Genomic DNA, 14249 nt, shown 5'->3' with positions numbered 1-14249 from the left:
AGGGTCAAGAAGAAGGGGGGGAAAGATGCAGGATGCTCCATGAGCGCACAGATAGATACATAGAGACAGATAGGGACGAGCTGGAAAGACATGGCCCCCTGTGGGCCAAGAGTAGCACGTATGTCTTATCGTTGTTTTTATTTTAAGTGGAGCCATGAAAAATTAGAATTGCCTCAGGAATGTCAAGTTTGTGACGTTTAGATACTACTGGGACCCCAAAGCAGAGACTGACAAAAAATAAAGTTTCAAAGAGTTTAATTAACAAGGTAATCCAAGGCAGGTACTGACGACAGGGAGCTTGGCTGGCCGTAGTAATCTAAAACAAAGCTGCGGGAAAACGTTCCCGACCAAAACTCAAAAAGAACTCCTTAAACAACTGCAACAGACTCCAGGCTGCAGAAAGGCACTCCGGACCGCGGGACAGCATGAAAAATACTCTGGCAGAGAAGTGAGGTGAGGCCAGGCTCTTAAAGAGCAGGTAATCAAGTGAGTGGGGACAGGTGTGCCTCATCTTCAGCCAGGAGTAACCAGCCACGCCCCCCTGTCACACACCAGCCCTGCAGAGACAGAAAGACAGAGTAGTGAGGGGTAAAAGGAGCAAACAAGTAAAACACAAAAACAACAAAAGCCCCATGCAAAACATAACAGTACCCCCCCCCTCAAAGGACGCCTCCTGGCGGCCTACCAGGACTATCCGGGAAACGGACATAAAAGTCTCTCAAGAGTTTTGGGTCCAAAATGAGCGAGCGAGAAACCCATTGTCGCTCCTCTGGCCCATACCCCGCCCAATCCACTAAATACTGGTATCCACGGCCCCACCTTCGAACCTTCAGCAACCTCCGTACAGTGAAGGCCGGGTGGTTGTCGATGAGCCGGGGGGGTGGAGGGGGTTTGGTCGGAGGGCAAAGAGGGCTGCAGGTGAAGTTGAACCGTCCCAGGAAAAGAGCCCACCGAGCCTGGCGTGAGTTGAGCCTGCGTGCAGAGCGAAGGTAAGACAAATTCTTATGGTCCGTCCATACTATAAAAGGATGGTTGGCTCCCTCCAGCCAGTGCCTCCATTCTTGAAGGGCCAGAACCACTGCCAGCAACTCCCGATTACCAACGTCGTAATTCCTCTCAGCAGGGGTCAGCCGACGAGAGAAGAACGCACAAGGGTGGAGCTTCTGGTCTGCGGGGGAACGCTGGGATAAAACTGCCCCCACTCCAGAATCAGAGGCATCCACCTCCACCACAAACTGGACCCCTGGATCAGAATGAGAGAGCACAGGAGCAGTGGCAAACAGACATTTCAGTTTTACAAAAGCTGCCTCAGCTGCAGGAGACCACTCAAAAGGCAACTTGACAGAGGTGAGTTTAGTCAGAGGCACTGCTACCCTACTATAGTCCCGAATAAACCTTCTATAAAAGTTGGCAAAGCCCAGAAAGCTTTGCAACTGCTTCCTGTTAGAGGGAGTGGGCCACTCGGTCACTGCTTGGACCTTGGCGGGGTCAGTCCTTAATTGTCCCTTGTCGACGATAAAACCCAGGAAACTCACAGAAGAGGCATGAAACTCGCACTTCTCAGCCTTAACGTACAGTCTGTTCTCAAGAAGTCTCTGCAATACCAGCCTAACATGCTGGACATGCTCCTGAAGAGTGCGAGAGAAGATAAGGATGTCATCAAGGTACACAAAAACAAACCTGTTTAACATGTCACGCAATACATCATTAATCATAGCTTGAAAAACCCCAGGTGCGTTCGTTAACACAAAGGGCATTACTAAATACTCAAAATGTCCCCTGGGAGTATTGAATGCAGTCTTCCACTCATCCCCCTACCTTATTCTCACCAAGTGGTACGCATTGCGAAGATCCAACTTAGTGAAGATGGTGGCTTCATGAAGGGGAACAAAGGCTGAGTCTATGAGTGGAAGGGGGTACTTGTTCCTGACTGTGATCTCATTAAGCCCTCTGTAGTGTATGCAAGGGCGTAGGGTCTTATCCTTCTTGTCCACAAAGAAGAAGCTAGTTTTGTATTGACCAAATAAACAGCAATGTTCAGATCAATTACTTATTCATGTTTTAAATAAAGGTGAATGTATTATTGTATTAATATCACTCTATAACCATAATACGTTACATAGTCCATCTGTTCATTTTGGCTGTCTTTTCAAACTAATATGGTCCCGACGACCTCTACAGTGGACATACTGTAACATTTTAAAATAAAAAAAGTCTAACTTGCAAGATGTTTTTTTAACCCTAAATAGGTAGGAAATCACAAAAAAAAAGGAAATTGGAAGACACTTTTTTTCCTCGGGTCCCAGCTTGAAAATGCCCAAATCTTATGCTCTATATCTCTCCCACATTCTCTCTTTTGTTCTGTCTGTCCCTACTTTTCAGTTTCTTGTTTATTCTTCATTCCTCACCTGCATCCATCAACTTTATTTTGTGTTATATTTAGAAGAAAAGCCCGCTTAGGCGTCACCAAACATGGGTTTTAGCAGTAAGAATGTGCTGTTTGGAGTGAGTAAATAACAAAGAACCATCAACACTACAATCATTAGCTTAACACCCTCAGGGGACATGGAGGGCTGGAACCAATACCAGCTAACCTTGGGCGAGAGGCGGGGCACACCCTGGATCAGTCGCCAGCCAATCTCAGGGCTGACACACACAGACAGACAACCATTCACGCTCACATTCACACCGAGCATCGAGAACTGAATTATTAGTTTAGACAGTAAAGCCAAAGGGAATCAGGGTGAGATGCTTCAAATGCCTGACCCCCTCCTCTTCCCAATTATTCAGCCCCTCCTTAGACAGCACACACTAAGTGCTGTGACACACCTCCAGCATCCCAGTCTCACTGTAGCCAATGAAATGACCCGCTCGATTTTAGCAGAAACACCCAGCCCACATCACTGGATTCCCCCTCCTCTCCTCCTCTCTCCTTCTGGCTATGTGTGTGTGTGTGTGTGTGTGTGTGTGTGTGTGTGTGTGTGTGTGTGTGTGTGTGTGTGTGTGTGTGTGTGTGTGTGTGTGTGTGTGTGTGTGTGTGTGTGTGGTGTGTGTGTGTGTGTGTGTGTGTGTGTGTGTGTGTGTGTGTGTGTGTGTGTGTGTGTGTGTGTGTGTGTGTGTGTGTGTGTGTGTGTGTGTGTGTGTGTGTCTATCCTTGTGCATCTAATGTAATCCTATGTGTCTGCACGCCTGACAGGATATATCCAGCCTCTCCTCCATTCTATCTCTCTTTCTCTCCAGCTCCCGCTTTATCACACACATACACAGGTGCTGCTCTTTGCCAACTCTTACTCTCTCACACACACACATTTACAACTCACAAACTTAAAATAGGATCATAGCTGGTCCACTTTTCTGGTGCTGAGGAACTTGACATTTTGCCTTCATGGAGGATTACCACAAACCAGACCAGCAGACGGTGCAGGCGCTGAGGAACATCGCCAACCGCCTCCGGATCAACTCCATCAAGGCAACGACTGCAGCAGGCAGCGGGTGAGTCGACTGCACTGGCTCTCAGATATCAGCTTAACACTGTGACGCAGACATGCACAATGAATGAAACACATAATGCAAATTTAATATTTCTTTGCAGTATGGATTCTAGACTCTATCTACTGACTTACTCACATGTATGTGTAGATGCACACATAGCGAAGTGCTGAAAGAACAGCATGTACTGCCTTTGTTCTCCTCCTGTGATATACTGGTCGTATCATTTCAACATCCATAAATGCTATAATTAGTTTTGCTCTCAAAATGGAAATACCAATTTATATATTATTCTGCTTTATAGAACATTTATGGACCATTTTAAGAAATGAAAGGACTCAAAATGCATGTGGTTTTCATTCAAAATATTTGCGAAGAGATCAATATTATATTTTTCTAGCTTTAGAAAGCACTATAGACTACCATGTGAAAAGTCAATTGTATGTTGCAGATAGACATACATATTGCGTTGTTGCTGCAAGAACATTTTTATTTTGTGATACTGGTATCAAAAAATAAAAATGTCAAAATACATACATATGTTTTTTATGTATCACTATAAATCAGTGTTATGACTGTTCAAACTATTATGTGAAGCCAAAAATATTCTCTATATTTAAAGAATCAAGAGGGTTATCTTGATGGAGAATTCCTCCCCACGCCACAGTGCATGCAGTGTAACCGACACTCATAGAACAAAGGGAAGCACTGAATTATATTTGACAAAATGTTGCTTAAAGTAACATATCTAAGTCTTATTAGTAATAATGACTAATGGCTGTGTTAGAATGCTGCATGTGTCATATTCATGCAGTTTTAATTGAAATACTTTTATTGATTTATATCTTTCGTTGTGGAAAAGACCAAAAGCAAGCCTAGGGCCTTTGAATGAAGTATACAGCATGTTGTCCATAGGGCTCAGCTCTAAAACCACCACTTTATGACTTTATTAGGAGTATTCCAATTAATTAAAAAAAGTTCCTGCTCTAAAATTGAGCTATTTGGGATTTTACAAGACTCATTTAACAAAAATCTTTACAAGACTCATTTAACAAAAAATCTCCAATCATTATTTTTCTTAGCTTTTTTACAAGTAGTCATTGTAACATCCCATAACTGCATACTCTTAATAATAACAACTGTATGCAACTAGTGTGTGTATGTCTTTGTGGTTACGGTACATTCATGCGTGTGTTTGTACTCATGCCTGCCATATGTGTAACAGCACGCACGGTCTTCTCTGTTTCACAGACACCCCACATCATGCTGCAGCGTGGCAGAGATCCTGTCTGTGCTTTACTTTCACACCATGAAGTACCGCCCTGAAGACCCGAGGAACTATAACAGTGACCGCTTCATCATGTCCAAGGTGAGAGTCAGGTTTTTAATGTCGTACATAATTTGACCTTTTTCTTTCAATCACTTCAGTGTAGAATGCTAAGAAAATGTTGATTTATGCATTTCTTTTTCCTCAGGGTCACGCTGCTCCGGCCCTGTACTCCATGTGGGTTGAAACAGGTTTCCTCAAGGAGAGCGAGCTGCTCAGTTTGTGCCAGGTTGACTCTTCCCTGGAGGGCCACCCAAACCCTGTAAGCTGTCAAATAAGGTGTCATCCTATAGAGCAAAAACAGTCAAGCAAATGTTTTAAATAACACTGTGTATGTGTGTGTTTTTGTGCATTTCAGAAGCAGCAAATTGTGGATGTAGCCACTGGCTCTCTGGGACAGGGTCTTGGTGTGGCTTGTGGAATGGCTTACACTGGGAAATACTTTGACAAATCTAGGTAATTCTTCATACATGTGGATAAATCACTGAAAAAAATCACATTAGTTTTACAATTTTAGTTTCCTTAAATGCATTTTGTTTTCCTTTTGCAATCTAGATTTCTTGCATGTGTTTAAAAACCCATGACTTGTTTAAATCCACAAATTAAAATGTGTAGGCCTGCAGAATGCATTCAAGTGTTCAGTGATTGGGAATTTCCAGATTCTGTGGGTGTGTGCTCCGGCTACATGCTCTGCTCTCACAATTATTCTGCTCTAATAATCACAGGCCCAGCAGTCAAATCTCACCTATGTATACTATGTACCATCAAAGCTGATTTGATATCTGATTCAAATTCAGGCATTGTGGATTTTCCCATTAATGTTTTTTAGGTATGTCAAAACTGATTCAATGTTCTTTTTGCCTTTTAAAAAAATAAATATTTGACCCATATGGCGCTGTGGGTTCTTAAGGGAGACATGTTTTAGAGGCAGGTGTGAAACTCAGCAGCCACACCTTAAGGGGCCTGAAGCTGCTACCGTGTCACCGCTGGTTATCAAGCTAAAGGAAAGAGAATCAATCAGACTGGAAAAGAGTCTGAGAACATTTTCCATTTTTGTAAGATTTGCACCCCACCCACACTAATTGTATTATCTCACCCTGTTCCCAGCTATCGTGTGTTCTGCCTGCTGGGGGATGGTGAGATGTCGGAGGGTGCTGTGTGGGAGGCCATGTCGTTCGCCTCCCACTACCAGCTTGACAACCTGGTGGCTATCATGGACATCAACCGTCTGGGCCAATGTGACGCTGCACCCCTGCAGCACCACGTAGAGAAATACCAGAAGCGCTGTGAAGCTTTCGGGTAACCATAGCTATTACATGTATTACATGTGTCTATCCATAGCTATTACATGTATTACGCTGCCATGGTATGCATTTAGCTTTCCACCTATATCAAGCATACTGTACCAAGCATACCAGATGTAAGACTTTGATGTGTGTGTGTGTGTGTGTGTGTGTGTGTGTGTGTGTGTGTGTGTGTGTGTGTGTGTGTGTGTGTGTGTGTGTGTGTGTGTGTGTGTGTGTGTGTGTGTGCGTGTGCGTGTGTGTGTGTATATAGCTGGAATGCCATTGTTGTGGATGGACACAGTGTGGAGGAGCTTTGCAAGGCTCTTAGCCAACCACGTCATCAGCCAACTGCCATCATTGCTAAAACCATCAAGGGCAAAGGCATTCCAGGTAACTATCTGTCACTCTCTGCTCCCCATCTGCAAATGCATTGCTCTCATCCTTGTGCATATTACATAAAGGTCTTAGTGTGTGACCCATTAATCAAACACTGTTTAAATATAGCAATGTGATGGTCTGTTCATGTTGTTACAGCTGCCGAGGATAAGCTGGGATGGCATGCAAAAACTCTGCCCAAAGACATGGCCGAGATGGTTACGAAGGATCTGCAGAGTCGCATCATGAACAGCAGCAAGCACCTGTACCCTCCTTCCCCCGTAGAGGACTCCCCCCCCGTCAGCCTGAGGAACATCAGGATGCCGAGCGCACCCAGCTACAAGACTGGCGAAAAGGTTTTCCACCCGCACACTAAAAAGTGTACAGAAACCACAGAGGTGCATTATTGAATAATTTTTAAAGATTAAGCTTTGTTAATGATTATTTTATATTTTTACAGATAGCCACACGCAAGGCATATGGGATGGCTTTGGCAAAGATAGGCCGCTACAATGAACGTGTTGTGGTCCTTGATGGAGACACCAACAACCTCACCTGCTCAGACATCTTTAAGAATGAGCACCCTAACCGCTTTGTGGAGTGCTACATTGCTCAGCAGAACATGGTACGTTCCCCCATCAACCAACATATTATTTCTTTATTCATATATTTATGGAAAAAATCCTAGTTCTTTGTATGGTATTTTTTGTGTAATTCCCTAAAAGCATAAAACCTCTCTTTAATATTGTAATTTTGCTGATGAAATGCTCTTTCTCAGTTCTGATTGGATAGGAAACAACCCTACATCTCACAGCTGTGAGTCGGAGCTTGTGGTATTTAATTAAACATGACATGTCTATTCATAATCAATAATGAACAAAGCAACCCACTTGCCTTCTTATGGCCAATGTGGCTGCTGCTGACAGCCTCCCCACATGGACCTTTGCCATTGTCTATCTGAGCTTGGATTAATAATTTGGAGAGAGGCGTTCAGTCATAAATTCCTTGTGCTCTTATTGCTGGCTCAAGCAGAAAACTCAAATGTAGGTCATGTGAATGACGATAAGCAGTCATGACAAGTGTAGTCAGAAGTAAAATATTAATCAGCGCAGAGCCGGGCACCATCTGGCTGAATGTAAGAGAAAGTCAAACGCTGAATGGCAAAATGTATGTGGATTTAAAACCTATCGATTTAAATTAAGCAGAATCAAAGAAAATAATCAAAAGCTTTAATGTTGTAAATAGAGAAGAATGTACTTTTATGGTAAACGTTTTATTATTAAATACATTCTATATTAGTCCAGTTTAAATGTATCCTTGATGGTAGTTTTCTTTGGTTGTCTCTAGAGAGTTCTATCTAACATTACATTTACGTTTTCATGGTTGGTTTTGTGGTGCTTTTGAAAAAGCAAGGAAATAACCTGTGGTATTTGGGAGAGTTTTGAAGTCAGGATAAAAGGATATTATTTGTAAGAGGAGGAATGCCACTGAATCCACGCATATGGGAAAATAAGCTCCGGAGCTTTGGAAAAAAACTCTTCTCATCCCTCTGGACTTAACATGGTCTATGGTTCAAAGACGCTTTAAAATATGGTGTTTGATGCAGATAGTTCTCCCTCTGGGTGATCTCTAGAAGCACAAGTGACCTGTGGAAGGTTATATCTCTTTGCTTTAGTATCAGTGCTAATAAAAACTTGAATTTCCTTTTCCCAGGTGAGTGTTGCCATGGGATGTGCTGCCCGTGAGAGGAACGTGGTGTTTGCTAGCACTCTTGCTGCCTTTTTCACCCGGGCCTATGACCAGCTCCGGATGGCAGCCATCTCTGAATGCGACATCAACCTGTGTGGCTCCCACTGCGGCCTGTCCACTGGTGAGCCAGGACAATCCCTCTCACACACCTTACCCTACCAAACCTTCACAAACATGCACCTTTTATTCCCCTCCCACTGAAGCCAGACATTTCCACAGACCATTTCATAGTCACTAATGATTACAATGTTTTAAAGAAGGATCTTTGTGTGTTTGTGAGTGTGCCTTTGTATCAATCCTCACTTTCCCTCTAACTCTGTGTTTTCCTTGCTGTATTTCCCCCCTTTGACCTCACAGCTAATACTCAATCCTCCCATTTTCTCCCTTCCTCACTGCCCTGGAAGCTGTCAACAGGGAACCAGGTGTCCCTCTGTTAGTGCAGGTATACTGCATGCACAGTCTGGCTTTATGTCTGTGTATCTGCATGCATCCAATAACCTGACCTGTCAAAAACCTTTGAGGACTTTCTGAATGTTGAGACTAGTATACAATCAAACACAAATGTACATATTACAGGAGAGGAAGGCCCCGCTCTGATGGCTCTTGAGGACGTGGCTATGTTCAGGGCTCTTCCCACAGCCACCATATTCTATCCCTGTGACGGTGTGTCTACAGAGAAGGCTGTGGAACTGGCTGCAATGACAAAGGTACATAAAACCTAAAAGCAGTGTCCTTGCTTCCCTTCTGTCGTATCTCTAGAACGTGTTTTTATTGGCAAAGCAAATGTAGCCTATTTTGTGTCAAAATGTTTCAGTGATCAAATGTCAATGTTTCTCTTTGTAAAGGGTGTTTGCTACATCCGAACCAGCCGCCAAGACAGTGCCATCATCTATAACAGCAATGAGGACTTCCATGTTGGAGAGGCTAAGGTGAGTGAGAGGATAATAAGACAACAGGGAAACTTCAGTGCAAAATGAACATTCACTGTAAAAACTGTAACCGAAAAGATAATGTAATACTTTTATCTTTGTTTCCAGGTGGTGTACCAGGGCAAAGATGACCAGGTGACCGTGGTTGCAGCTGGAGTGACTTTGCATGAGGCCCTGGCTGCAGCTGAACACTTAAAGAAAGGTACAGTACATGCAATACTGCTTCTGGTCATAAGAAGATAAGGAGTATACCAAATTGCGTCTGACACATCAATTCAATCTAAAATATGCTATGATAAAACCTATTGTAAATGCCAAATTATGTAATGTTATCTATAATTACTGTGCATAAAATAAACATCTAATCTTAGATTTTATTTTTTAAATGTGTCTTGATTTTGCACTCAGATAGGGTTTGCTTGCAAATACCATATCATATTTCATAAATGAATTATAGTGATCTTAATGACTAGCAAGATTCTTGTTACAAGAACCACTTCATGAATTACATGTCTTAGTCATTAACAGTATCACGTTACATGTTGTTTTCATTAACTGAATAAACTGAATTTCCAGAGAGGATCTCCGTCAGGGTCATTGACCCCTTCACAATCAAACCACTGGATGTCAAAACCATCATCGATAATACACGTGCCACCAAGGGACGAATCCTCACCGTGGAAGACCATTACTATGAAGGTAGGCTTGCATAAAAGTTGCTGATACTGTTCAGCTTCTGCATAATGTATGACCACCACCAACCGAACAGCAAAAAGCATCTCAGCGTAATGCAGCTTTGGTCATTGGTCCGAACCCTTGGCTGTGTTGCGCTGGCATGTTTTTATTGGCTCAGAGACAGAGACGCGAGATTTCCTTAACTGAGCATGTGCCCATGGGGCTCTGTGTGACCTATATAACACAGACAGCCATGCCCTGTGCCTAGTAAGGGGGAGGGGGAGGGGGAGGGCGATGGCATGGACTTGACTAGACAGAGCCTTTATGGCATCTGTGTGATGTTAGGTATCTTATTCGCTTTACATCTGGGCTAGAAAGTAGTATAATATGTTTGTATGTCCATTCAAATGATCAACATTATACCGTGATATCTTGTTTCAACAGTTACTATATCACTTTATCACTTTGTTTTTAATTGTAGTATTATTATTTTTATTCTATTTTATCTTTATTTTTTAGTTTGTGTGAATCCTGTTTTTCACTCTGACCTTGTTGCTGCCATAAACGCCTGAATTTCCCCACGGGGATAAATAAAGTTCCATCTTAATCTTATAATGGTCAAGGGGCCATGTTTAGATTAAATGTATTTGTAATTTTTTCATGCCATCTCTTGTCAGTATTATTCAATATCTTAATTTTGATTGTCAATGAAGTTTCAACGCTTTTTAATTCGATGCCTCAAGGATGTGGATTTTCCTTCTTTCTCTACACCCCTCTCATGTGATGACTTGTTGTTCCTCAGGTGGCCTCGGGGAGGCAGTGTCCTCAGCATTGGTCAATGAGCCTGGCCTTAATCAGATCCGCCTGGCAGTGTCCCATGTCCCCCGCAGTGGCAAACCACACGAGCTGCTCAAGATCTATGGCATCGACCGGGACTCCATCGCCCAGTCCATCCGCAAGATGCTCAGCAGCTCCACCAACGCCAAGTAAATGTCTCCCTGCCCCACCCACCTACCTGATCACACCCCTGGAGATGAAGATAAACAGTCAAATATGTTTTATTCACATGACACCCAGCTCTTCACTGTGAATCCCCCTAAGTAAGTAATGTGATTTTGTGCCGTACACTTTAGAGTTCCACTTTTGCCTTTCTCTCTTTCAAGCATCCATTACATCACATACAAGAACAGAAATTCACAAATTAAAAAAGACACCCTCACTCCTAAACTCAGCGTTATCATGAATCCAGTTCATTTAGCAAAATGTTTCCAAAACTGACTGTGATGCTCACCATACAAAACAATTCATTATTACATGTTAAAAATATGAAATGCTCCGATGTGTTTGTTTTTTTATTGCTCTTTGATTAACTTCAACTGGAAATGTTTTATATTGTTCTGATGTAGCTCTTGGGTGGGGCATTGTAGTTAATCCTGGCAGTAGTTTCAGAAAGAAGCCAACTGAGTTGTTGTTTGTAGAAAGTAGTCGGAAAATCAAACAAATGTAGGTAGGACATAAAGAGCAGACAATCAAAACCATAAGTCACATGCTCAGTTCATTTAAACTGTTTTGGTTTCATAAGTTGTTCCATTCCTCTTTAGCACTGTATTTCTTAAAACCGATTTCAAAGTTACTATCAACATACACACCTCAGTGTTCATTTGTGTTAGCTGTACAACTGGACCATACCAGCAGTGTGACGATAATAACTATGTGCTCAGTGACATTGTCTTTTTTTTTACAAAAGGTAGAGGGCTGTTGGCCCTTTACATGCTGATGAAGAATGTGACTAGCTGCAACTATGAAATTAGAGTTACATATGTCTTGTTAACCCAAGAAAAAACACTTTCTTTGTAACTTGACATGTTGTATGTACCTTACTTTCATGTAATAAAACCCTCTGCATTTGAATTTGAATTTTTACTCAGTATTTTTATTTGTTTTGAGTTTTTTGTTAAAGTGCTGGTGCAAGCAATATACATACACATCTGTACATTCGTCTTTTACTTTAAACTGTGCACAAAATCATGAATACAATGTCATTCGTCATCACATAAGTACACAGCACTGTGAAATGTACTGCATTTATCCCATCCCAGGTTTAAGAGCAATTTTGAATAAAAATCTGATCATTACATTTTTTGACAGAGAATGATATGTGCCGGTTTCTGTCGATACATGCGTGGCTTCCTACAATTCCATGAGATAATTCCATCAAACACAACTCTGCGGTCTGTGGTTGCAAACGTCTTCTACCACCTCCGTTTCTTCCTTAGCTGCCTGTCCAAAAGATTAAAAAAATACCATCCCTTTAACTTTGAAAGACATTTACAATACAGTATTGAAGCTAAAATGAAGCTACAAACAATCAACAGTATGCAGAATAAAATCGGCATTTACAAGCCCACTTACCTCAGAGAGCTGTATTTCCGTTTTGCTCCTCTAAGAGCAAACACAATGATTCCAAATCCATATGACAGTGTATAGACTGGAAAAAAAGCATTACATGTTACCACAGCATTTTACCAAGACGCCTGCATTTATTACATGCTATTAAATCATGTGGTTTACCATGATAGGAGTTTAGGTTTAGGATGGCCACAAAAAGTGCAAAACAAAATCCCCAGTAAACATCTAGAGAGAGAGAGAGAGAGAGAGAGAGAGAGAGAGAGAGAGAGAGAGAGAGAGAGAGAGAGAGAGAGAGAGAGAGAGAATTAACAGATAATGACAGATCTGGAAACCGATCTGAATGTAGACCTAATTCATAATTATATTTAAAGGTTCTTGTTTTATTATACAGTAACAGTGTACAGTTATACAGTGTTGTTGCAATGGCAATCAAAACCAGTAATCATATTACTCACTCCAGTGCTGATAAAGATTATAATCAAATCATGACTGAAATCAGTGTGCGTACCTCTTCTGTCATATGGAAGCCCTTTACATCTCCTAGTATGGGGTGGAATATCTGACAGACAATATGAATTTACATTAGTATTAGCATTCATGTCCGAATAAAACCTAAAGGGAATTATGGGGATTGTCCAAAATGACATGTCAAATGAACATCTTCTGGTAAAAATAGCAATTCAATTCAAGTTCAAATTACCTGACATTATGCCCACAATCTCGAACACTATGGTGAAAAACACAACAAGAACTGATGGAACAATGAGTGCTGAAACACAACACAAACATTATTAAACAGAGGACATTATATCAAGTTGTAAGTTAGTTGGTGATTACGTTGCATTTAAGAATCTAAAAAATGATGTCAACTTACAACAAAAAGGCCTATACAGTGCTGTTCCACATCCCAGACCAAAGCATATTGAATAAAAATGGTAATATTTGTCTGAAATGTTCAAAAGAATAGATTACAATTAATAAATATTGTCAAAATAAACATAGATGACTTTTGTTTTCTTCCACCACATTAATGTACATACATTGTCCGTATAAGTCCCCTTCCATATTCCTGAGAAAGACACATTATCATGAACGTTTGGTAGAGACAGGACAACACAAATAGATTGATGGGTAAACAGAGCTGTTGCTAGAGACAGAGAGAGATGGGGGAGACTATTATATAGTAATATAATACAGAAAGGAGTATGAACTTACATTGCGCCAGGTGAAAAAGCCTGAGAGCCAGAAAAAACAGGTAACCTCACCATTTATATTCAGATGCAGGTAAATTCTCCAGGCAGGTGTTGCGACAACACCTGTAAGACAAGTTTGTGAACCCTGTCAAACAACTCTGTTAAGTAATACGCACAGACGGGAAGGAAAGTCCCCGACAGCAGGTTTTACTTTCACATTCTTTGGCTATCTTTATATGTTTGATAAGTGTGAAGGCTAACTGGCAATGGTTTAATGCAGGAGTGTCAAACTCAAGGCCCGGGGGCCAAATCCGGCCGGCGACTTCATTTCATGTGGCCCGCAAGAGCTTGCAAAGAATATAATATGTTTATTATACGGTAACATGCCACTTTACAGAAGCAGGTTGCCCATACACTACATGTCCCACAATGCATCTCGTTTTGTGACATGCGCACTGAAGAGACTTGCAATTATTTGCCCTGGACTTCTGCTTTCAGACGTAGTTCATTACTAAGTTATTATCCTATCCGATAATAATCCAATTCAGAGGCAATAATGTAATATAATACATTATATATATATTATATATGTATATTTATATAGTTACAACTCGCCCTTTGAGTGCAACCATAATGTTAATGTGGCCCGCCATGAAATTGAGTTTGACACCCCTGGTTTATTAATGTATCTCAATTTTTTGAATTTTGGCATACTGTAAGTAATGTCTGGACAATGTTTGGAAACATTACTGATGTAAACAAACATTAGACAAACATAAACAGCTTTTATATATATTTCTATAATGTCAGTCCATGT

General features: G+C 41.4%; 1 protein-coding gene across 1 annotated transcript; it reads left to right on the top strand.

The window, feature by feature from the left end:
• The first annotated feature begins 3140 nt into the window (after nucleotides 1-3140).
• On the top strand, nucleotides 3141-11721 carry LOC117446466 (transketolase-like). Its single transcript, XM_034082643.1, has 14 exons — nucleotides 3141-3492; nucleotides 4741-4858; nucleotides 4965-5078; nucleotides 5175-5272; nucleotides 5924-6115; nucleotides 6374-6492; nucleotides 6637-6833; nucleotides 6938-7102; nucleotides 8191-8347; nucleotides 8803-8933; nucleotides 9072-9155; nucleotides 9264-9357; nucleotides 9732-9854; nucleotides 10633-11721. The coding sequence occupies exons 1-14, from the start codon at nucleotides 3386-3388 to the stop codon at nucleotides 10818-10820; spliced, it is 1887 nt and encodes a 628-aa protein (XP_033938534.1). The 5' UTR covers nucleotides 3141-3385; the 3' UTR covers nucleotides 10821-11721.
• The last annotated feature ends 2528 nt before the right edge of the window (nucleotides 11722-14249 follow it).

Source organism: Pseudochaenichthys georgianus, chromosome 5, assembly GCF_902827115.2.
Source record: "Pseudochaenichthys georgianus chromosome 5, fPseGeo1.2, whole genome shotgun sequence".
Classification (NCBI taxonomy): Eukaryota; Metazoa; Chordata; class Actinopteri; order Perciformes; family Channichthyidae; genus Pseudochaenichthys; species Pseudochaenichthys georgianus.
The sequence above is the reverse complement of the archived record's forward strand: the minus strand, read 5'-3'. Positions and strand labels throughout refer to the sequence as shown.

Coding starts and splice junctions, on each gene's coding strand:
- LOC117446466 (XM_034082643.1), top strand. CDS start 3,386: ATGGAGGATTACCACAAACCAGACCAGCAGACGGTGCAGGCGCTGAGG. Junction 3,493..4,740: donor ACGACTGCAGCAGGCAGCGG/GTGAGTCGACTG, acceptor TCTGTTTCACAG/ACACCCCACATCATGCTGCA. Junction 6,834..6,937: donor GCTACAAGACTGGCGAAAAG/GTTTTCCACCCG, acceptor ATATTTTTACAG/ATAGCCACACGCAAGGCATA.